We start from the raw sequence: 24,037 nt of genomic DNA, 5'->3' as shown, positions 1-24,037 counted from the left end.
CTGGAGATGGATGGTGGTGATGGTCACACAACAATGTGAATGTACTTAATACCACTGAACTATACACATAAAAATGGCTAAGATGGTGAACTACGCTATGTGTATTTTAGCAGGAAAAAAGAAAAATGCTACAGGATATCTGAGGTTTCAATGATGTTCTCAACACTTACATTAACTTTGTAAGGTCCACACCTTCCTTCTACATCTGGATTTTTATTTTACAAACACAATTCTAAACATGTAAATTAGAAGTACTCATATATCATTGATGTTAAGAGAGTAAATATTTAAAAAATCACAATGGTTCTTTAAAATTAAATTAGCTGAACTCGGTATTTTTTTAGCCTTAAAGTCAGACTTAACAGAGTTTGCAGTTAACACAACCACCCTCTCTACTGCCTCCTCCTCCCAGTGCAAGTCTGTTTTTTACAGAAAATAAACTAGAATGAAAGCACTAATGAATGCTAGAACTTCTTAAAAGAGTTAACATATTTCAATTACCACATACATAATAAGCTTTCATTAAATGTTTATTATTCCCTAGATGCTAACTTTTGAGGCATTTTTCCAAACTTAAAACATAGGTTGCAATTTCATTATAGAAAAATATGATCCAAGAGAAAATAGTACAGGATGGAGCAAGCCTTTATTTTTAGACACTTTCAGACACAGAGGTTTTCAGCAGGTAAACTTTCCAGTGGAGAAGACAGAACATGGAAATCAGCCTCCAGCCATCAGTAGTGGCTATGCTCAGGGCCTAGGATCTTCCTTGCCCAAGTGGTGAGGGGGAGGCATGTACTTCCCTTCTTTTATTAACTTATCCCGCTGATTTCTGATGGCACGCAGACGTTTCATCTGTCAAAAGAAAAAAGTATTTAAGCTAGGGGGAGATAAGCACCACAAAGTTGAGGGCTGGAGAAACTGAAGGAAAACTGGTTTCGTTTTTAAACTTCAGAAGTTTTTCATCCTTGAAGTCCTCTGAGATGAAACCCACCTTTAAAGAACTAACTGTAAATCACTTCCCAAGCCCTTTAATTTCTGACATATATATAACGCTTTCTTGAAAACTAGTAACTAAAATGTTCCTATCATATATAGGAATATAGGTATTTACAAAAACAGTTAACAGAACATTTATCAAAATTTAAGAGGCATATTTGTGCATATATAAATCTTTAAAAATATTAAGAGCTGAGGTCATCCCACATTTACATATTCCTGACCTTTCTATATGAAGGTTGCATTGCTGCTGGTGACTGTTCACTGGGTACAAATGAAGCAGCAATAGCCAATATGAGGTCTCTTTTTACCAGGCTGAAATAAGGACCTGATATGTGCTCAGCCAATAGTCACAGTTGAGACCTGAGTTTTGCTTTTCTTCTTAGATAGGATATTGGTTGTTTCCCAACAAATGAAAGCCATGTTACATAAGACTGTGTAAGAGCCATAATTCACATGGATTCTGTGACATAGGAAATATACTCACTAATGCTGATTCCGTTATTCCTCTGCTCAAAACCCAATAGCTTCCCATCTTAATGAAAAAGTGGAATTCTCCCTTATTGACTTTTGAGGGCTACCTCTCTGACTTTATGTCTTAATACCTTCTCTTGGCTCTCTCTGCTCCAGCTCAGGGGCCTTTGCATTGCTGTTCCTCTGCCTGGAACATTATTCCTTGGTATCCACATGGCACATATTCCTTAAGTCTCTGTTCGAATGTTTTCTATTGCTGAGCTCTTCTCTGGCCACCCTATTTAAAAGCATCCACTTAGCTCCCAGGCCTAGTGGTTTCTAGTCTAGTTGCACTTATCAACACCTGACATACTATTTTTTTAAACTTGTTTGTTAATTTTCTGATCTCCTCCCCCAAATAGGGTCCATTAGGACAGGCACTTTCTGCTGCTTTGCTTATTGTATATCTTAATACCTAGAATAATTCCTGAAATAATAGGTGCTCCAATATTTTTTGAGTGAATGACTAAGTTTTCACAAAGGCATGAAGAGTTAGTATATTCAGTTAAACATCCCATTAACCTTGAACAATTAGGATATAATGTTAGTAGAAAAAACTCTAAGTATCCCAAATACTGATATAAACATTAACCAATTTCAAAAGATTGCATTCTTAACATTTTTCTATGAAAGAGTCTTGCAACAGAGGACTAGTCATGGTTGAGCCATTATAACACTGTACGTCAAATCTTCCTCTAAGCTAGAACCAATCACCACTTAGTGTTGTGGATTCAAGCACAGGCTCTAGAGCCAGTACTGCCAGTTTCAAATCCCAGTTTCACCACTTAGTAGCCATATGACCTTAGGCAACAGACTTGTTTTTTTTCTTGCCTCGTTTTTAATTGTACAGTGGAGGAAATAACAGGAAAGCTTCTCACAGGATTTTTGAGAGAAATAAATGTATTATTACATACTAAGAACTTGAACAGTGTTTGATTCTACCTCCCTGATTCAATAGGTTCTTCCCTCGGTGGAAGTATTTGGTCATTTGGGGTGACCTGTAAAATGGTAGTGTATCTATTCATAAATTCACAGGATGAGGAAGTGACCTTAGAGCAACTCTCTACTATTTCCTGATAAGGAAACCAAGACAAAAAAGGGAAGTCACTTATCTGAAGTCACAAAACTAGTGGTGGCAGAACCAGCATCAAAACCCAGCTCTCCTAACTCCCAATCCAATGTTCTTTTCACCTCATCACACTATCTCCTTTCAGTGTAAATTTCCAGTGAATAAAGTTTCAATGTGAGCAATGAATAACTGAAGCCCATAAGAAAAGTTAACATATATATGTGTAAGACAAATGGCTAGTAGGTGGCCAACCATGACCCACTCACTGTCCCTCAGTAACACTGTAATATTACTCATTTAAAGACCAACATTCCTACAGACATCAATAAAATTACCTGACACCCTCTCATTTCTTCCAAATTTGGCCTCACTTTATCCAAATGCCAATAGCCTATGTTAAAAGGTAAGAAATTTAAAAATTTTGATATGGATAACTTTGTGATCAATTTAACTGAAAATCTAAATTGTCTTCCTGAACTCCAAGACTGGGGAGTAATAAAAACATTTCTATTTGTTATATCTGGAGTACAGAAAAAGGCAAAATTACAGCGCACACCCAAAGAACTCTTCTCTAAGGGAGAATAGAGCCCAGTATGTCATGTAATTCATTCAACTCTTAAGGAGGTAGATATTATGCTGTTAACATCTTTTTTTCGCTGCACCTTTGGTCAGGCTCACCTAAAGCTATCTCATTAACACCTCCATCTTCTCCAGAGTAGAAATGAATCCAGAGATTGTTATATCAGGTTCAATATAATAGATTTGCAGGGTTTTAACCTCTTCCCCAATTAAGGTTCAATGAATTTGAAATATTTTCTCCCCAAAATTTTCAAGGATAAACATCCAAGGCTGGCTGATAATCTTAGCTTTAAAGACTACTGCAAAAATAAAAGTACACACACAGATGTAATGTCTAACCTGGTGGCTACAGCAGGGTACAATGCCATGGACATAGGTGAGAGATGAGGAAGAACACAAAGATGATGAGGAACAATAGGCCCTCCTCACATGTAAAGGCATTGAACTTCTTTGACATGGTTAACTATAGAGAAGGTGTTTGAGCACAAAGTTTTGCCAATTCACATTGGGCAAGCCATTCCCCAATGACCCATTTAAAATTTAAAATACCTAAAAGTAGCCCCAAAGAAATAAGGAAGTAATTCAGCTTCCATCTCCATCACTTCCTCACCGTTTTCTGCCGAAGCAGACATTCTGTAAAATCTTCTAATTCTAACTTGCACTCTTTCTCTGCGCGGATACCACCGATCCCATGTGCACATTCTATCCATTCTTTTTCAAAAGCATGGCATCGACCTGGAATTTTGTGAGGCTGCTCAGCACTTTGGATTGTCATCCAATGATCCAAGTTAATGCCCAGCTTTTTCTGTACATCAAAGAAAGGCATGGCTGAAATGGAAGATAAAAAAAGAAATAATGCTGTAAATGTGCAATCAATTGAGAAATTTCTAAGAAAAATGAGATAATTATGATAAGGAGCCCTCTAGAAAGATATTTTATACTATTCTCTCAATTTCTTCTCACCAAACTTTTTCATTGGACAGGTTCATCCAGTTTATGGTAGAAGAACTTCTGTGCTTTCAGAAAACCCAAGGAAAAAAGAACTAGAACTAAAAAACAATGCATAAAAATGGTGTCTATATTAATGAGGTCATTTTTTATCAAAAGTCAAAACAAATTTTTATGTTCTGACTCGATAATCCCAATTTTTTGAGACAGATCTGAAGAAACAACTCAAAAGAAAAAAAAGCACAAACACAAAAACATTTCTTTACATTTTCTTATCTATATCAATTTAGATGACAATTTCTCCTGGAAAGTGATCCTGCATCTGGGGTCCCTCCAGTGTGTTTGCACACCATCTGCAACTTCCCATAGGAGTCCTTCACGTGCTACAGTAATGGACTATTTACTTGACTGTCTCCACTTTTGAATAGTGAGTGCCATGAGTGCAAGGACCAGGTAGGCACTCTGTAACTGTTACTGGAAAAAAAAAAAATTCACACAACTTAAGTGTGAAACAACAAATGGATAATTAAATCAGGTGCCCGACTGAATATGACAGATATTTGGGAAAAAAGACAATATACATGAAACACATACTTTCATGTTAAATGTAAAAAGGGACTACAACAATGCTAAAAGAAAATTGTATGCAAAAGAAGACTAGAAGGACCTACACATATATGGCCAATTAATATACAATAAAGGAGCCATGCTTTACAATGGGGAAAAGACAGCCTCTTCACCAGTGGTGTCGGCAAAACTGGACAGCTACATGTAAGAGAATGAAACTGGATTACTGTCTAACCCCATACACAAAAGTAAACTCAAAATGGATCAAAGACCTGAATAATGTAAGTCATGAAACCACAAGACTCTTAGTAGAAAACACAGGTACAAATTTCTTGAATATAAACATGAGCAACTTTTTCCTGAACACATCTCCTCAGGCAAGGGAAACAAAAGCAAAAATGAACAAATGGGACATCAAACTAAAAAGCTTCTGTACAGAAAAGGACACCATCAGCAGAACAAAAAGGCATCCTACAATATGGGAGAATAAATTTGTAAACGACTTATCCGATAAGGGGTTAACATTTAAAATATATAAAGAACTCACATTCTTCAACACCCAAAAAGCAAATAACCCAATTAAAAAATGGGCTGAGGATATAAACAGACACTTCTCCAAAGAAGAAATTTTAATGGTCTATAGGCTCATGAAAAGATGCTCCACATAGCTAATTATCTGGGAAATGCAAATTAAAACCACAGTGAGATATCACCTCACACCAGTTAGGATAGCCAACATCAAAAAGACTAGGAAAAACAAATGCTGGCAAGGAAGCAGAGAAAGGGGAACCCTCCTACACTGTTGGTGGGAATGTAAACTAGTTCAACCATAGTGGAAAGTAATATGGAGGTTCCTCAAAAAACTAAAAATAGAAATACCATTTGACCCAGGAATTCTACTCCTAGAAATTTAGGAGTTTTCCAAAGAAAACAAGATCCGAAATTCAAAAAGACATATGCACCTGTATATTTATTGCAGCACTACTTACAATAGCCAAGATACAGAAGCAACCTAAGTGTCCACCAATAGATGAATGGGTAAAGAAGATGTGGTACATATACACAATGGGATATTATTCAGCTATAAGAAGAAAACAAATCCTACCATTTGCAACAACATGAACGGGGCTAGAGGATATTATGCTCAGTGAAATAAGCCAGGCAGAGAAAGACAAGTACCAAATGATTTCACTCATTTGTGGAGTATAACAAAGCAAAACTGAAGGAACAAAAGAACAGTAGACTCACAGACTCCAAGAAGGGACCAGCAGTTACCGAAGGGAAGGGGCTGGGGAAGGTGGATGGGGAGGGAGAAGGGGATTAAGGGGCACTATAATTGTCAATCATTATATAGGTGAGTCATGGGTACGGCAGTACAGCACGAAGACAACTTGACTCTATAGCACCTTACTACACTGACAGACAGTGACTGCAATGAGGGGGGAGGACTTGGTAATATGGGTGAATGTTGAAACCTCAATGTTGTTCATGTGAAACCTTCATAAAATTGTGTATCAGTGACACCTTAATTTAAAAAATCTTGCAATCCATGTAAAAAAAAAAGACTGGAAGGAAGTATCAAACTAAAAAGCTTCTGTACAGCAAAGGACACCATCAGTAGAACAAAAAGACATCCTACAGTATGGGAGAATATATTCATAAATGACATATCCCATAAGGGGTTGACTTCCAAATTATATAAAGAGCTCACGTACTTTAACAAAAAGCAAATAATCCAATTAAAAAATGGACAGAGGATCTGAACAGACATTTCTCCAAAGAAGAAATTCAGATGGCCAACAGGCACATGAAAAGATGCTCCACATCACTAATCATCAGAGAAATGGAAATTAAACCACAATGAGATATCCCCTCACACCAGTTAGGATGGCCAACATCCAAAAGGCAAACAACAACAAATGTTGGCCAGAATGTGGAGAAAGGGGAACCCTCCTACACTGCTGGTGGGAATGCAAATTAGTTCAACGATTGTGGAAAGCAGTATGGAGGTTCCTCAAAAAACTAAAAATAGAAATAACATTTGACCCAGGAATTTCACTCTTCAGGAATTTACCCTAAGAATGCAGGAGCCCAGTTTGAAAGAGACATATGCACCCCTATGTTTATCACAGCACTATTTACAATAGCCAAGAAATGGAAGCAACCTAAGTGTCCATCAGTAGATGAATGGATAAAGAAGAGGTGATATACATACACAATGGAATATTATTCAGCCATAATTAGAAAACAAATCCTACCATTTGCAACAACATGGACGGAGCTAGAGGGTATTATGCTCAGTGAAATAAGCCAGGCGGAGAAAGACAAGTATCAAATGATTTCACTCATCTGTGGAGTATAAGAACAAAGCAAAAACTGAAGGAACAAAACAGCAGCAGACTCACAGAACCCAAGAATGGACTAACAGTTACCAAAGGGAAAGGGACTGGGGATGATGGGTGGGAAGGGAGGGATATGGGGGGAAAAGGGGCATTACAATTAGCACATATAAGGTAGCAGGGGGAGGGAGACACGGGAAAGGCAGTATAACACAGAGAAGACAAGTAATAATTCTGTATCTATAGCATCTTACTACGCTGATGGACAGTGACTGTAATGGGGTATGTGGGGGGGCTTGATAATAGGGGGAGACTAGTAACCATAATGTTGTTCAAGTAATTGTACATTAACGATACCAAAATAAATAAATAAAAGACTGGAAGGAAGAACAAAAAATGTCAATATAGTCACATATGAATGGTAGATTTACAGGTGAACTTAATTTTTTTAATTTTCTACCCATTCTTTCAGTCATTTCCTGAGTGATAACGCTCCAGGCATTGAGATGGAAGGACAACAGTAGCTGTAATGTAAGCACTGGATTGGAGACACGCAGATAATAGGGACCAAATAGACAAGAGCTCCAAGAAGGTAATCAATTCTGCCCAGGAAATTTGAAAATGGCTTTAAAATGGGTTGAGTTTGCAAAGTGAAGGTCAGTGGGCAGAGTTTTCCAGGAGGGCACAACACGCGTCACAGCGAAAGGTGCTGGGCGTTTGGGAGACACACTGAACACCCAGACGTGGCTGGAGCGCAGAGGGCACGTCCGGAAGAACGAAATGCAAAAGACATCCGCGGTGCCGAAATCACGCGGAGCCTTGAAAGCCGGGATGAGGAGCGCGGACTTCCGGTTAAGAAAGGAAAGGCCAAAACATTAGCCCGGCAGCAAGCGAAGTTAACCTGCACGGAGAGCCGAGAGGGGTGCGGCCTACAGGATTAGGTGACCCTGGCTGTGTGGGAGAAGGCAACTGCCGGGGAAAGCAGAAAACATGCCCAGAGATCGGGCCTGGGAGAACGGACACGCAGCAGCCAAGAGGAAATTTCTTATGGAGATCTTGGAAGGAAATACATTGCCCGGCGGACATACGCAGCCCCTACCGTCCCGCTGCGATACCCTTGTCTCCTCGCCGGCCGCCTCAACTGGATGATCTGGCCGCGACACGACGGCCTGCCGCAAAGGACGCCCGCAGCGCGACGTACCCAGCGCCACGCCGAGCCCCGGGAACGGTAGAACCTAAACCCATCGATCTGCGCCTGCGCAGCCGGCTGCGTTGGCTTCCGGAGGTACTGAGAGCGAATGGACCTTCCCTACCCTCGCGTTGGAGACCAGCCAGTCGTTAGTGGGTCCTGCTTCTTCCTCGCAGTGAACCTAGCACCCTCACGACAGCTCTTATTGGTGAGGGACTTGATAAGGCCACACGAGAGAAAAAACAGTGATCTGCCACCCCCACCTTACCCCTGCCCAGTAGTGATTTAGCTCATCGACTGTGAACTTAATGGCGCGTGGGTTCAAATTCTGGCTCGGCCACTTAGGTGTGACCCTGGGAAAGCTGCTTAACCTCACTCTCCCTCAGTCTCATCTTAGAATAAAGATATTATCTTAAAATATAATTATAGTACCTACAGCATAGGATTGCTTTGGGAAGTAAATGAGTTGTGTGTATAGCACTGAAGCCTTTCCTGGCACGTGGAAGACAGACATTGTAAGGCAACCGCGGTTCTCTGATGCCTCAGCTTCTAAAGTTGGCGGATTCGGGAAAGTTCAGAAACCATGCACCTCCTCTGTTTCAGAACTTCCAGTGAGCCTCCGAAGTGGGATATGTGTAGGTACTGTAGGGTGTATGCGATATATATGATACACTTGAGATGTGGGAAGAAAACAGAATATTTCTAATCTTTCATCTAATCATTTAAAATTTCTATTTTGTATGTGTATATAAATATTTGCAAAATAACTACTGCAGTTGTACATATAAATAGCTTGTACATAAATATTTATTTAGGGTTTGGACTGAAAATACCTTCTCGTTTTAAGTGATGTGCTCTCAAAAATGTTTAAGAGAAGTCTAGCCTTCCATATTTCCCAGCCTCAGTGTACAAAGTCTGCTGCCTCCTGCCCTAAACAAGAGCTAGGTGTTCCATTGTATTTCAGGAAAAGTCATGCCATCCAGTCTGAATTTTTTTTCCTTTCCCCTGAAATGATACCATTTCCACCCCATCTCCATTTTTGCACACCACATTCCTGCTCTGCTTCAGGGCTTTTGCATAGATTTTCCCCCCAAATGGGTTAACTGCCCCTAAGCCCTAGGATTACCCACTTTGGAGACAATTTCTAAGGTCCCACAACTTACTGGTTTCATTCAAGCATCCAATTCTCCCTCCCTTTCCCCCATCACTACATATATGCAACAACTGAGATCAGAGTTCCAGTTCAAGTAGACTTTCCTGAGCACCAATACATGTCCAGCAGATTATGGAATTGGTATTAACTCATGGCCCTTGCCCACAAAATACTAGAGGTGGCAAGGTATTGATCATCACTCCTCTTTTTACTTCTTCCACTTTCTTGTTTATATTGATGAAATCTTCCCAGCCATTCAGATAGGAAGTTCTGAAGATTTTGCCTTACCTCATCTTTCATCCAATATTTAATCACAGTCAAGTTCTCTCAAGTACAGGCATACCTCATTTCATTGTGCTTCAATTTATGTGTTTTTCAGATACTGTGTTTTTTACAAATTAAGGGTTTGTGGCAATTCTGTGTCGAGCAGATATATACTTCCCTTATGTTGGGAGAAGATGCCATCTACGACTTTCATAGCTAGAGAGAACTTAATGTCTGGCTTCAAAGCTTCAAAGGACAGACTGACTCTCTTGTTATGGGCTACTGCAGCTGGTGACTTGAATGCAGTGCTCATTTACTGTTCTGAAAATCATAGAGCTTTTTTAAGAATTACACTAAATCTTCTCTGCCTGTAAAAATAATAGCAAGGCTTGGATAACATCACTTAGAAAATGGTTTACTGAATACTTTAAGCCCACCATTGAGATCTACTGTTCAGAAAAAAAGATTCAAGATCTTACTGCTCATTGACAATGCACATTGTCACCCAAGAGCTCCAATGGAGATGTACAAGAGTAATGTTATTTTCATGCCTGCTAACACAGCATCCATCTGCAGCCCATGATTCAAGGAGTAATTTTGACTTTCAAGTCTTATTATTGAACAAACACATTTTGTAAGATATAGCTGCTATAGGTAGTGAGTCCTCTGCTGGATTTGGACAATGTAAATTGAAAACCTGGAAAAAATTCAGCATTTTAGATGCCAATAACATTTGTGATTCATGGGAAGAGGTCAAAATATCAATACAAACAGGAGTTTGGAAGACGTTGATTCTAACACTCATGGATCATACTCCGTACTTCAGTGGAGGATGTAACTGCAGATGTGGTAGAAATAGCAAGAGAGCTAGAATTAGAAGTGGAGCCTGAGGATGTAACTGAATTGCTGCAACCTTATGATAAAAACTGAATGGATAAGGAGTTCTTTTTTATGGCCAAGCAAGGCAAGTGGTTTCTTGAGATAACATCTACTCCTGGTGAAAATGCTGTGTAGTTGTTGAAATGACAATAAAAGATTTAGAATATTACATAAACTTAGTTGATAAAGCAGCCAGCAGGGTTTGAAACCGATTCCAATTTTGAAACAAGTTCCATGGGTACAATGATATCAAATGGCATCACATGCCACAGAGAAATTATTCGTGAAAGGAAGGATGCAGCACATTTCATTGCAGTGCTGTTTTAAGAATTGCCTCAGCTCCCCCAACCTTCAGCAGCCCAATACCCTGATCAGGCACCAGCCAGCAGCATGGAAGGAAGACCCGCCAGCAGCAAAAAGATGATGACTGGATAAAAGCTCAGGTGATGGTTAGCATATGTTAGCAGTAAAGTATTTTTAAATTAAGGTATGTACATTGTTTTTTTTTAGACATAATGCTCTTAAGACTTAAAGGACTATAGTGTAAACATAACTTTTTAATTAAAAAATTGATACACAATTTTTTTTAGATTTTTTAAAATTAAGGTATCATTGATATACACTCTTATGAAGGTTTCACAAGAAAAACAATGTGGTTACTACATTCACCCATGTTATCGTGTCCCCTGCATACCCCATTGCAGTTACTCTCTATCAGTGTAGTGAGATGCCACAGAGTCCCTATTTGTCCTCTCTGTGCTACACTGTCTTCCCTGTGACCCCCCACACACCATGTGTACTAATCCTAATACCCTCAATCCCCTTCTCCCTCCTTCTTGACTCACCTTCCCCACCTCTTCCCTTTGATAACGGCTAGTCCCTTCTTGGAGTCCTTCAGTTTTGTTTTGTTGTTATACACCACAAATGAGGGAAATCATTTGGCATTTGTCTTTCTCTGCCTGGCTTATTTCACTGAGCATAATACCCTCTAGCTCCATGTTGCAAATGGTAGGATTTGTTTGTTTCTTATGCCTGAATAGTATTCCATTGTGTATATGTACCACCTCTGCTTTATCCATTCATCTACTGATGGACACTTAGGTTGCTTCCATACCTTGGCTATTGTAAATAATGCTGCAATGAACATAGGGGTGGATATGTCTTTTTGAATCAGAGAACTTGTTTTCTTTGGGTAAATTTCTACCTCTGAAGAGTTTTATTTTTTATTTTGGTATCATTAATGTACAATTATATGAGCAACATTATGGTTACTAGACTCCCCCCATTATCAAGTCCCCAACACATACCCCATTAGAGTCACTGTCCATCAGCATAGTAAGATGCTGTAGAATCACTACTTGTCGTCTCTGTGTTGCACTGCCCTCCCCATGCCCCATGCCTACACCATGTGTGCTAATCGTAATGCCCCTTTTTCCCCCTTATTGCTCCCTTCCCACCCACCCTCCCGAGTCCTTTTCCCTTTGGTAACTGTTAGTCCATTCTTGTGTTCTGTGAGTCTGCTGCTGTTTTGTTCTTTCAGGTGTTGCATTGTTATACTCCACAGATGAGTGAAATCATTTGATACTTCTCTTTTTCTGCTTGGCTTATTTCACTGAGCATAATACCCTCTAGGTCCATCTATATTGTTGCAAATGGTAGGATTTGTTTTCTTCTTATGGATGAATAATATTCCATTGTGTATATGTACCACATCTTTATCCATTCATCTACTGATGGACACTTAGGTTGCTTCCATTTCTTGGCTATTGTAAATAGTGCTGCAATAAACATAGGGGTGCATATGTCTTTTTCAAACTGGGCTCCTGCATTCTTAGGGTAAATTCCTGAGGAGTGGAATTCCTAAGTCAAATGGTATTTCTATTTTTAGTTTTTTGAGGAACCTCCATACTGCTTTTCACAATCATTGAACTAATTTACATTCCCACCAGCAGTGTAGGAGGGTTCCCCTTTCTCCTCATCCTGGCCAACATTTGTTGTTGTTTGTCTTTTGGATGGTGTAAGGTGATATCTCATTGCAGTTTTAATTTGCATTTCTCTGATGATTAGCGATGTGGAGCATCTGTTCATGTACTTGTTGGCTATCTGAATTTCTTCTTTGGAGAAGTGTCTGTTCAGATCCTCTGTCCAGTTTTTAATTGGATTATTTGCTTTTTGTTTGTTGAGGTGTGTGAGCTCTTTATATAATTTGGAATTCAACTCCTTATCAGATATGTCATTTATGAATATATTCTCCCATACTGTATAGGATGTCTTTTTGTTCAACTGATGGTGTCCTTTGCTGTATAGAAGCTTTTCAGCTTGATATAGTCCCACTTGTTCATTTTGGCTTTTGTTTCCCTTGCCTGGGGAGATATGTTCATGAAGAAGTTGCTCATGTTTCTGTCCAAGAGATTTTTGCCTGTTTTTTTCTAAGAGTTTTATGGTTTCATGGCCTTATGTTCAGGTCTTTGATCCATTTCAAATTTACTTTTGTCTATGGTGTTAGACAGCAATCCAGTTTCATTATCTTACATGTAGCTGTTCAGTTTTGCCAACACCAGCTGTTGAAGAGGCTGTCATTTCCCCATTGTATATCCATGGCTCCTTTATTGTATATTAATTGACCATCTATGTTTGGGTTAATGTCTGGACTCTCTATTCTGTTCCACTGGTCTGTGGATCTGTTCTTGTGCCAGTACCAAATTGTCTTGATTACTGTGGCTTTGTAGTAGAGCTTAAAGTTGGGAAGTTATATCCCCCCTGCTTTATTTTTCCTTCTCAGGATTGCTTTGGCTATTCAGGGTCTTTTGTGGTTCCATATGAATTTTAGAACTATTTGTTCCAGTTCATTGAAGAATACTGTTGGTAATTTGATAGGGATTGCATCGAATTTGTATATTGTTTTGGTCAGGATGGCCATTTTGACAATATTAATTCTTCCTATCCATGAGCACGGGATGTGTTTCCATTTATTAGTATCTTTTTAAATTTCTCTCATGATTGTCTTGTAGTTTTCAGAGTATAGGTCTTTCACTTCCTTGGTTAGGTTTATGCCTAGCTATTTTATTCTTTTTGATGCAATTGTGAATGGAATTGTTTTCCTAATTTCTCTTTCTGCTAGTTCATCATTAGTGTATAGGAATGCAACAGATTTCTGTGTATTAATTTTGTATCCTGCAACTTTGCTGAATTCAGATATTAGTTCTAGTAGTTTTGGAGTGGAGTCTTTAGGGTTATGTACAATATCATGTCATCTGCAAACAGTGACAGTTTGAGTTCTTCCTTACCAATCTGGATGCCTTTTATTTCTTTGTGTTGTCTGATTGCTGTGGCTAGGACCCCCAAAACTATGTTGAATAAAAGTGGGGAGCGTGGGCATCCCTGTCTTGTTCCTGATCTTAGGTGAAAAGCTTTCAGTTTTTCGCTGTTAAGTATGATGTTGACTGTGGGTTTGTCATATATGGCCTTTATTATGTTGAGGTACTTGTCCTCTATACCCATTTTGTTGAGAGTTTTTATCCTGAGTGGATGCTGAATTTTGTCGAATGCTTTTTCAGCATCTATGGAGATGATCATGTGGTTTTTTCCTTCTTTTTGTTGATTTGGTGGATGATGTTGATGGATTTTCAAATGTTGTACCATCCTTGCATCTCTGGAATAAATCCTACTTGATCATGATGGATGATCTTTTTAATGTATTTTTAAATTCGGTTTGCTTGTATTTTGTTGAGTATTTTTGTGTCTATGTTCATCAGGGATATTGGTCTGTAATTTTCTTTTTTTGTGGTGTCTTTGCCTGTTTTTGGTATTAGAGTGATGTTGGCCTTGTAGAATGAGTTTGGGAGTATTCTCTCCTGTTCTACTTTTTGTAAAACTTTAAGGAGGATGGGTATTATGTCTTCATTAAATGTTTGATAAAATTCAGCACTGAAAACATCTAGTCCAGATGTTTTGTTCTTAGGTAGGTTTTTGATTACCAGTTCAATTTCATTTCTGGTAATTGGTCTATTCAGATTTTCTGTTTCTTCCTGGGTCAGCCTTGGAAAGTTGTATTTTTCTAGATAGGTGTCCATTTCTTCTAGTTTATCCAGTTTGTTAGCATATAATTTTTCATAGTATTCTCTAATAATTCTTTGTATTTCTGTGGTATCTATAGTGATTTTTCCTTTCTCACTTCTGATTTTGTTTATATGTTTAAACACTCTTTTTTTCTTGATAAGTCTTGCTAGGGGTTTATGTATTTTGTCAATTTTCTTGAAGAACCAGCTCCTGTTTTCATTGATTCTTTCTATTCTTTTCTTCTTGATTTTATTTATTTATGCTCTGATCTCTATTATATCTCTCTTTCTGTTAACTTTGGGCCTCCTTTGTTCTTCTTTTTCTAGTTTCATTATTGTGAGTTTAGACTGTTCATTTGGGATTGTTCTTCTTTCCTGAGGTAAGCCTGTATTGCAGTATACTTCCCTCTTAGCATGGCTTTCCCTGCATTCCGCAGATTTTGCGATGTTGAGTTGTTGTTGTCATTTGTCTCCAAATGTTATCTGTTTTTATTTGGTCATTGATCCCTTGATTATTTAGGAGCATGTTCTTAAGCTTCCATGTGTTTGTGGGCCTTTTTGTGTTCTTTGCATAATTTATTTCTAGTTTCATACCTTTGTGGTCTGAGAATCTGATTGGTATGATTTCAATCCTTCTGAATTTACTGAGGCTCTTTTTGAGTTCCAGTATGTGATCTAGAAAATGTTCCATGTGCACTTGAGAAGAATGTGTATCCTGCTGCTTTTGGGTGATGTGTTCTGTAGATATCTGTTAGGTCCATCTGTTCTAATGTGTTGTTCAGTGCCTCTGTCTCCTTATTTATTTTCTGTCTGGTTGATCTGTCCTTTGGAGTGAATGGAGTGTTGAAATCTCCTAAAATGAAGTGTTGCATTCTATTTCTCCCTTTAATTCTGTTAGTATTTGTTTCACATATGTAGGTGCTCCTATGTTGGACACATAGATATTTATAATGGTATATCCTCTGATGGACTGACCCCTTTATCATTATGTAATGTCCTTCTTAGTCTCTTGTTACTTTCTTTGTTTTGAAGTCTATTTTGTTTGATACAAGTACTGCAACTGCTGCTTTTTTCTCCCTATTAGTTGCATGAAATATATTTTTCCATTCTTTCATGTTTAGTCTATATATGTCTTTGAGTTTGAAGTGAGTCTCTTGTAGGCAGCATATAGATGGGTCTTGTTTTTTTTGGGGGGGAGGGTCTTTTTTTTTTTCCATTCTGCAACTCTATGTCTTTTGATTGGTGCATTCAGTCCATTTACATTCAGGGTAATTATCAATAGATATGTACTTATTGCCATTGCAGGCTTTGGATTGGTGGTTACCAAAGGTTCAAGGGCAGCTTCTTTACTATTTAACAGTCTAACTTAACTCGCTTATTATGCTATTATAAACACAATCTAAAGGTTCTTTCTTGTTCCTTCTTTTTCTTCCTCCTGTACTCTATATATTAGGTATCATATTCTGTACTCTTTGTGTATCCCTTCACTGACTTTGTGAGTAGTTGATTTAATTTTTCATTTGCCTAGTAATTAATTGCTACTTCCTTTACTGTGGTTTTATTTTATCTGGTGACAGCTATTTAGCCTTAGGAGCACTTTCATCTATAGAGTTCCCTCCAAAATATATGGTAGAGACGGTTTGTGGGAGGTAAATTCCCTCAACTTTTGCTTATCTGAAAATTGTTTAATCCCTCCTTTAAATTTAAATGATAATCTTTTCAGGTAGAGTATTCTTGGTTTGAGGCCCTTCTGTTTCATTGCATTAAATATATTATGCCACTCCCTTCTGGCTTGTAAGATTTCTGCTGAGAAGTCTGATGATAGCATGATGGGTTTTCCTTTGTAGGTGATCTTTTTTACTCTCTCTGGCTGCTTTTAATACTCTGTCCTTGTCCTTGATCTTTGCCATTTTAATTTTTATATGTCCTGGTGTTATCTTCTTTGGGTCTGTTGTTTCAGGAGATCTGTGCACTTCCATGGCCTGAGAGACACTTTCCTTCCCCAGATTGAGGAAGTGTTCAGCAATTATTTCTTCAAAGACACTTTCTATCCCTTTTTCTCTCTCTTATTCTTCTGGTACCCCTCTAATGTGAATATTGTTCTTTTTGGATTGGTCACACAGTTCTCTTAATATTCTTTCATTCCTAGAAGTCCTTTTTTATCTCTGTGCTCTTCTTTCTATTCCTGTTCTCTAATTTCTATTTCATTTACCATCTCCTCTACCTCATTTAATCTGCTTTTGGATCCTTCCGTTGTATGTTTCATTTCAGATACTGTATTTTTCAAATTTTCTCTTTCTTGAATTCCTCCCTGAGGTCTTGAATATTTTTCTGTAGCTCTGTGAGCATGTTCATTATTTTTATTTTGGAATCTTTATCAGGAAGATTGGTGATTTCAGTTTCACTTGGCCCTCTTTCTGGTGTTTGTGGAATTTTGATTTATACAGGTTCTTTTGCCATTTCATATTTTTATTGATTATTCTGGAATAACTTAGTGAAGGCAGCACTCTCCAGTGCCCAGAAGCTCTACTCTCTGGAGCTACCCAGCACCTGGAGTGATGGCAAGGGTAATAGGTGAGTGGCCTGTAGGGAGGAAAGAGCTCTTTCCTGCTTCCCGGCTGCAGTGCCTGCCTCCACTGCCAGGGCCAGTGGACCGAGTGCACAGGGAGGAGCCTCTGCGTTATGCCCCTGTAGCTGCCATAGGCAATGCCACCCTCTGGCTGTCATGGTGCAGTGGTGGCAGCAGGTTTGCTAACCAGTGCCAGCAGGGCAGAAGGAGCAGCAGGCTGCATATCTCATTGGGGGTCACCTTAGTGCACATTGCCAGCCAGAGGGATGGAGCGCCTGAAACTCCTGAGAGTTCCCAACCTGCTGGGCTGAGTGTGCCAGGACGATTTTGTCCACCTGTCCTTTCTCCTAGCAGCAAGCTCTGTGTAATCCTTGCCCCTTTAGCAGCCGTCTCACTCACTGTTGTGAAGTCATTCAACTTGCCCACCTTTCTTTTGTCCCAGAGTGACTGGTTATAGGTACCTGTTCTCCACAAGTAGCGGAAATCTCAGTCTCTCCAAATATTCCGCCTTTCTTTTCTTTCCAACCCCACTAATCTGCAGAGCACCATGTAATGTGATTCATGCTCCCAGTGCAGATCTCCAAGGCTGGGTGTTCAGCACTTCTAGGCTTCTACCCTCTCCCTGCTCCATTTCTCTTCCTCCATCCAGTGAGCTGGGGTGGGGGGAAGGGCTTGGGTCCTGCCAGGTCACAGCTTTGCTACTTTATCCTTTTCTGTGAGTTCTTCTCTTTTCCCCAGATGTAGGCAGTCTGTTTCAGTCTTCTTTCCAGTCACTCTTTCAGGATTCATTGTATTTGCTGTATTTTCTTATTATATGTGGTTTGGGGAGAAGGTTTCTGTCTCACTTCTCACGCCGCCATCTTTAAGCCTCTTTCAGGGTAAGCCTAACTTTTATATGCACTGAGAAACAAAAAAATTCATTTACCTACTTTGTGATACTTCATTGCAGCAGTTTGGAACAGAACCTGCTACATCTCTGAGGTATGCCTGTATTCCTTCGACACATTTCCAATTTATTTCTTCCTTTCTCCCTCCCAGCTCACTTGTCTGTCTTGCACTGATTAATCATCCTAAAATATTAACATCATTGTGTAACTCCTCAGAAACCAGACAGGTTAATACAAAGATGGTCAACTCAAGACACCTCCAGAGCCACACAAAGCTCACTGTAAGGAAATGAAAACAAAAGGATCATGATCAATGACAACTGGCAGCTGTAGCTAGGCCTCAGTTTTACTGATGGAAGCATTGGTGGGGAATGTGACAAACTGGAGAGCATATGTCCTATTTAAAGATGGAGGCAGTTACTCAGTTCCACCCTATTGCTGTTGAAAGAGCCCACATTGTCAAATCTTTAGATTTTTTCAAGAGAAGACAAATATTTTATTATTATTTAAGTGTGAAACCCCCCACTGTAAATGTGAGGCAACTAATTAAAATGTGCTGGCCAAACAACACCCACACTGGAAATGGCCTCTGAGCTGCCAGATTTCAACCCTTGGATTGATAGACAATTGAAGGTGGGAAAAGAAATTTACTTTTAACTCTGATGGCTTTTCACATCCAGACTTGCTCCCTCTATACGCACCCTCCCTTTTGCTACTGGTTGCTTTTCTCAAACTCAAATCTGGTCATTCAAAAAACAGTTATTAAGCTTTCTTCACATGCCGAGGCCCTTGTTGAATTCTTGGGATGAAGACACAGAATGCTGTGGCAAGTGGTAAGACAGAAAGATGAACAAAACAAAGGATAACACAAAGGAGGGAGTCATTCATACTGCCTAGGTTGTGTGTGAGGTTTCAGTGTTTCAAGACACAGTCCAAACTCTTGGGATTAGCATTCAAGATCCTTCAAAATCTGATTTCTTCCCATTTCTAAATTCTCAGATCCCAATTTACCAAAACCTACTCAACCTCCTTGTGCTCTCAGTCATCCGTCCAGAATTGGGCTCATTCCTACAGACATTGTAGGAGCACTTTCTTCCATCTGGACCTAATCTGTCCAGACTCTTTATCTTGCCATTTTCTGGTGAAAGCTTCCCCAACTCCTCAGGCTTTTACTAGGCCTTTCCTGAGGTCCCACCAGCCCTGTAAACTTCTCTTACAGATATTGCTAACTGTGGATACAGTGGTTGGTACGCAGAGCCCCATGTGCAAGGATGTTGGTAACAAGTCTTTCTCTCCTGCCAATGTTGGAAAACCACAATTCCCAGAAACCTCACGACAGAACTGAGCCTGTGCCATTGCTGCAGTGACCATGGCACTGGCTCAGATTCTCACAGGTGACTTAACTGTGGACAGCTATGGTACGTTGTGGCCACTGCCTCCTGTGCTCATTTACCTTTTCATTACCTTGCTGTGCCAATCCTTTTCTTCGTGGAGCAAAGAAATCAGTTTATGTGCACAGAGGCAAGCCTGATCTGTTGTCTCCTTCCATTTTGTATTTGGGAAACCGAGGCTGGGAGCCCAAGTGGAACAGGACTAGGCTTCCATCACAACCTGTTCTCCCCAACGTAGCCTTGCTCCCACCTTTCAAAGCATAAGAGTATGGATCCATGACCTAATTGAAGGCCCCCATTCCCACCCCTCTGCAAACTAGCCTCATTGCTGTGTGAGCTCTGGCTGTGGACCATCACAGTTCTAAAGTGCCCCTTGATCTCTATTCACAGGACTTCTCTCCTTGACCTGTAGGATTTCCTTTTGTTCACACAACTCTCAATAATGACCTGAGAAAAGCCTTAACACTACCCTCCTACAGATACACTGTCTATAAATTAGTACATGGGGAATTTGAGGCCTGAATCTGATACTACTGCCACAATTTGAATAAACCGGGTAGTCTGCAGATCCTAGCACATTTGGAGTACACGGTGAGTTTGTAAGTTTTCCCCCCACTCTCACCCTCAAGTTCATGGCTGTAGAACAGATACAACAAACCTAATAAGCAAAATGATCTGAAAGTAATGGGTCCCAAGGCCTGGAATATAATGGAAACCAGAGTGACCATTTAAAAAAGAATGTGCCAACATGAAAAGATGCTCCACAATACTAATTATCAGGGAAATGCAAATTAAAACCACAATGAGATATCACCTTGCAAGTTAGGATGGCCAGTATCGGAAAGACTAAGAACAACAAATGCTGGCAAGGATGTGGAGAAAGGGGAACCCTCCTACACTGCTGGTGGGAATATAACCTAGTTCGACCACTGTGGAAAACAGTATGCAGGTTCCTCAAAAAACTAAAAATAGAAATACCACTTGACCCAGGAATTCCACTCCTCAGGAATTTACCCTAAGAATGTAGGATCCCAGTTTGAAAAAGACAGATGCACCCCTCTGTTTATTGCAGCACTATTTACAATAGCCAAGATATGGAAGCAACCTAAGTGTCCATCAGTAGATGAATGGATAAAGATGATGTGGTACATATACACAATGGAATATTCAGCCATAAGAAAACAAATCCTATCATTTGCAACATGGATGGAGCTAGAGGGTATTATGCTCAGTGAAATAAGCCAGGCGGAAAAAGACAAGTATCAAATGATTTCACTCATATGTGGAGTATAAGAACAAAGCAAAAACTGAAGGAACAAAACAGCAGCAGACTCACAGAACCCAAGAATGGACTAACAGTTACCAAAGGGAAAGGGACTGGAGAGGATGGGTGGGAAGGAAGGGATATGGGGGAAAAAGGGGCATATGATTAGCATACATAATGTAGGCGGGGGGCACAGGGAAGACAGTATAGCACAGAGAAGACAAGTAGTGACTCTATAGCATCTTGCTATGCCAATGGACAGTGACTGTAATGGGTTATGAGGTGGGGACTTGATAATGGGGGGAACCTAGTAACCACAATGTTGCTCATGTGATTGTATATTAATGATACCAAAAAAAAATTATCAGTAAGAAAAAAAAAATGTGCCAACTGCAGGGGTAGAGAAAATACCAGGTTGAAGATGAAACAAATTAGAACTACTGAAGCAAACTGAAGTAGGGAGGACGGGTCTGTCAGGCTCATGGTAGTAGAGGTCACTTGAAGTTGATAAACATTCCTGGAACTATTCATTCTGATATGTGGAACAGCCTCTTCAATTTAATTAGGCTTTCCAAGTGGTATGGTTACATGAAGAAAGCACTGTTAAGGTCAATGGGGCAGTCTACTACGCCTGACATATTTTTCATAAATTAACACACCAAAGTCTGATTTTATAGACCAATATAGCTTTATCAGTGTGTCAACCTTCTTGAGCACAGATCAGAATAAAACTACTTGGAGGGAACCTGCCTTCCCCAGGAAATACCCTTTTCTTGTCCAGATGCACGGAACCTTTACCAAGTTTTATCACGTGATAGATTTAGACTGTGAGCTTCTCTAGTGTAAGGATTGTAGTCTTTTCTTTTACCCTGGCTACAGAGAGACAACCTACAGAAGGCTTGAAATTATTTGATCTGAGAGTTAAGAGTTTCGGGGAAGGGTACTGAACTAGAAAAGGGGAGGAGAAGCCATATTATTTAGTCACTTTTTAAAGAGCCAAGAATAGAGAGATAAGAACCCAAGGTGCTAAGAGCTCAGTATAGTAGTAGTAGAGTCATGAAGACAGGTAAATGCACTTATAATACTTTATAAAAGGCATAAAATGAAGTGCTAAAATGAAGAGCTATGTAAGTAGTACACCTCTTCAAAAAGGTCTCCCTTACAATCGAATTTAGGCATCTAGTTACTCCCTATCATTACCATTTTATTTTCTTCAAACACTTTATCTTGGATTAACTTAATAAACTAGTTTGCCTGTCTTATCTCCCTAAAATCTAAGTACAAGAGCAGGCATCTTGTCTGTCAATCTCACTGATATATTCAGACAGTACTTGACAAATAGTATGTGCTCTATAAATCTTTATCAAATGAATAGGTAACTGCCTTGAAGGGAACAGTTGCCACTTGAGTAGGCATCAAGTGAGAAGGGATTTAATTCCAGGCAGAGGAACAATTGGAGCATCATGAAAAAATGATCGGCTGAGCTGATGCTGAGGACAGGCTGAGAGGAAAGTTTTTCAATAATCCATGCAAAAGCTAATCAGTTCCTGTTTAGGCAGATTTAAGATAATCTATGCAAACAAAACAAGTCTCAGCAGCACCACCTATGGAATTGGGCTGGATTAGTTAAGTGAGAAAAGACAAACCAAAAGAAAAAAGATCTTTGAAAGTTGCCTATAGGAAGAGGGAAGATGAGACTAGATTCAAGGGCCGTGTTCTTATCAAGAGTCATGTTTTATGATCTTTCTCAATGTACAAGCTTTTCTCTCTGAATGGACAAAAAAAGAGGCTCTTAACTGGTTAACCTGTCATTGGTATTTGCTTACTGTTTCCCCAAAACTCTTCAGATTCCCAGAATAAGGGCCAAACTCCTAGTTGTCAGTGCCCTTCATTAACTAGCTCCTATGACAGCTTCAAGCTCTTCCCCATCACCTGTCTACTACATATCCCTTGCACACCACAATTTCCCACCACCCCGCCTTTGCTCATTTCAAGCCCCAATTCCTACTTTTGACTGAGTACCACTCACCCTTTGAAACTCACTCCAACTCTGCCTCCCTAAATTAAGGCTTCCGTGATTAATACTGATATTTAGAACCAACTCTTATTTGCCTTATTCCACTACTTGTACCATTCACACAACACTAAACAACTTTCCACTTTGTCTGCTTCTATTCCTTTCTAGAATGAGCAGGCCCTTCTCAGGTTATCAATATTAAACTGACTTTTACATATTTAGGTATGTTAATTCCAACTCAGGTACTGGAGATAGAAGACAGATTAGGGCTACTTAAAAATTTGTCAGACTTTAAAAACAAGGGTCTGTCCTCCAAAAGTAACTCAGAAGACACCAGTAATGCTAGCCAAATGACTGAGAAACACTCAGAGCCAATATAAACACATCTTTCTCTACTTACCTCCCATTAACATGAAGTCATGTTAGGTACCAAGCCAGGTTAAAAGCCTTCACCAACCAAAGCTCTGAGGCAAAAAGCACATAGGAACTTCTAGATATTGAGCACCAGGAAATTTGGATCAACATACTGCTAAGGCCAACTAAAAACCAGTTGAAATATAAAAACCATTTTCTTCAAAAGCACAAAAAGGTTAAGTAGGTAATAGAGAATTACTGAACCAAAATCTAAATGAGAACACAGAAAGTGATAGATATAACTGAGCTGCCCTTTTCCTTAGGCATTTGCCAAATTGGAAGGTGGCCCAAGATGCCTGAGCTGTACTCAAAAGCCTCAGAGACTGAAGAAAACCAAAATCAAAACCTAAGTTCAGCTAAACCTGGGAACAACCCCCCTCCCCACCCCCTACCACCTTAAACTGGGATTCCCAAGTATTGTACTTGCAAGGTATGGTGAAACAAAAGTAAACCAGTCCTCACATGTTGACTTGAGACCTGGTTTGTGCCATCTGGATGATCCACAGAACCTCCAGCCTTCAATTTGACTTCTTTAAGGTTTGGTAATATTCCCAGGCACAATCAGGAATCCTTCCTATAGGTGGATGCCTCATCCTTGCCCTATTTATTTCTACAAATAATTTTCCAAATACACAGTCCAGCTAACAGATATCCAGGCAATGAAGAGATGATACTGTAAAAGCATCAGAAAAAAGCAAAAACTCATGAAGACTTCAGACATTGACATTTTAGACAAAGTACCACACCCTCCTTACAGTGAAGTACTAATCATTTATTTGAAAATATGGTTTGGGGTGGGTGGCTGGAAATTTTTCCGTAGGTAAACTTGCTCCTTTTCATCCTGAGGGTGTCAGCCCTATCCGAGGTCAGTTTAAACTGTAGCTATGAGACTATATAATAGCACTCGCAGAAGCCATTTTCAAGGGAAGAATCACTAG

General features: G+C 39.5%; 1 protein-coding gene across 2 annotated transcripts; it reads right to left on the bottom strand.

Moving 5' to 3' along the window:
• Nucleotides 1–627: 627 nt before the first annotated feature.
• NDUFS5 (NADH:ubiquinone oxidoreductase subunit S5) lies at nt 628–8,271 on the bottom strand. Of its 2 annotated transcripts, none has more exons than XM_036876578.2 (3): nt 8,114–8,271; nt 3,771–3,988; nt 628–855 (listed from the first exon to the last, which is right to left on the bottom strand). In XM_036876578.2, exons 2-3 carry the CDS (start codon nt 3,984–3,986, stop codon nt 751–753), a joined length of 321 nt encoding a protein of 106 aa, XP_036732473.1. In that variant the 5' UTR covers nt 3,987–3,988; nt 8,114–8,271; the 3' UTR covers nt 628–750. The 2 variants fall into 2 exon arrangements, with proteins under 2 accessions (XP_036732473.1, XP_057356011.1); XM_057500028.1 differs by having other exon boundaries at nt 8,130–8,222.
• Between the last annotated feature and the right edge of the window lie 15,766 nt (nt 8,272–24,037).

The sequence above is a fragment of the Manis pentadactyla genome, chromosome 4 (assembly GCF_030020395.1).
Source record: "Manis pentadactyla isolate mManPen7 chromosome 4, mManPen7.hap1, whole genome shotgun sequence".
NCBI lineage: Eukaryota > Metazoa > Chordata > Mammalia > Pholidota > Manidae > Manis > Manis pentadactyla.
The sequence above is the reverse complement of the archived record's forward strand: the minus strand, read 5'-3'. Positions and strand labels throughout refer to the sequence as shown.

Excerpts from the sequence above, each read along its gene's own strand:
- NDUFS5 (XM_036876578.2), bottom strand. The coding sequence starts at position 3,986 with ATGCCTTTCTTTGATGTACAGAAAAAGCTGGGCATTAACTTGGATCAT. Across the intron at positions 856-3,770 it reads GTCTGCTTCGGCAGAAAACG|ATGAAACGTCTGCGTGCCAT; the intron begins GTGAGGAAGTGA and ends TTCTTTTGACAG.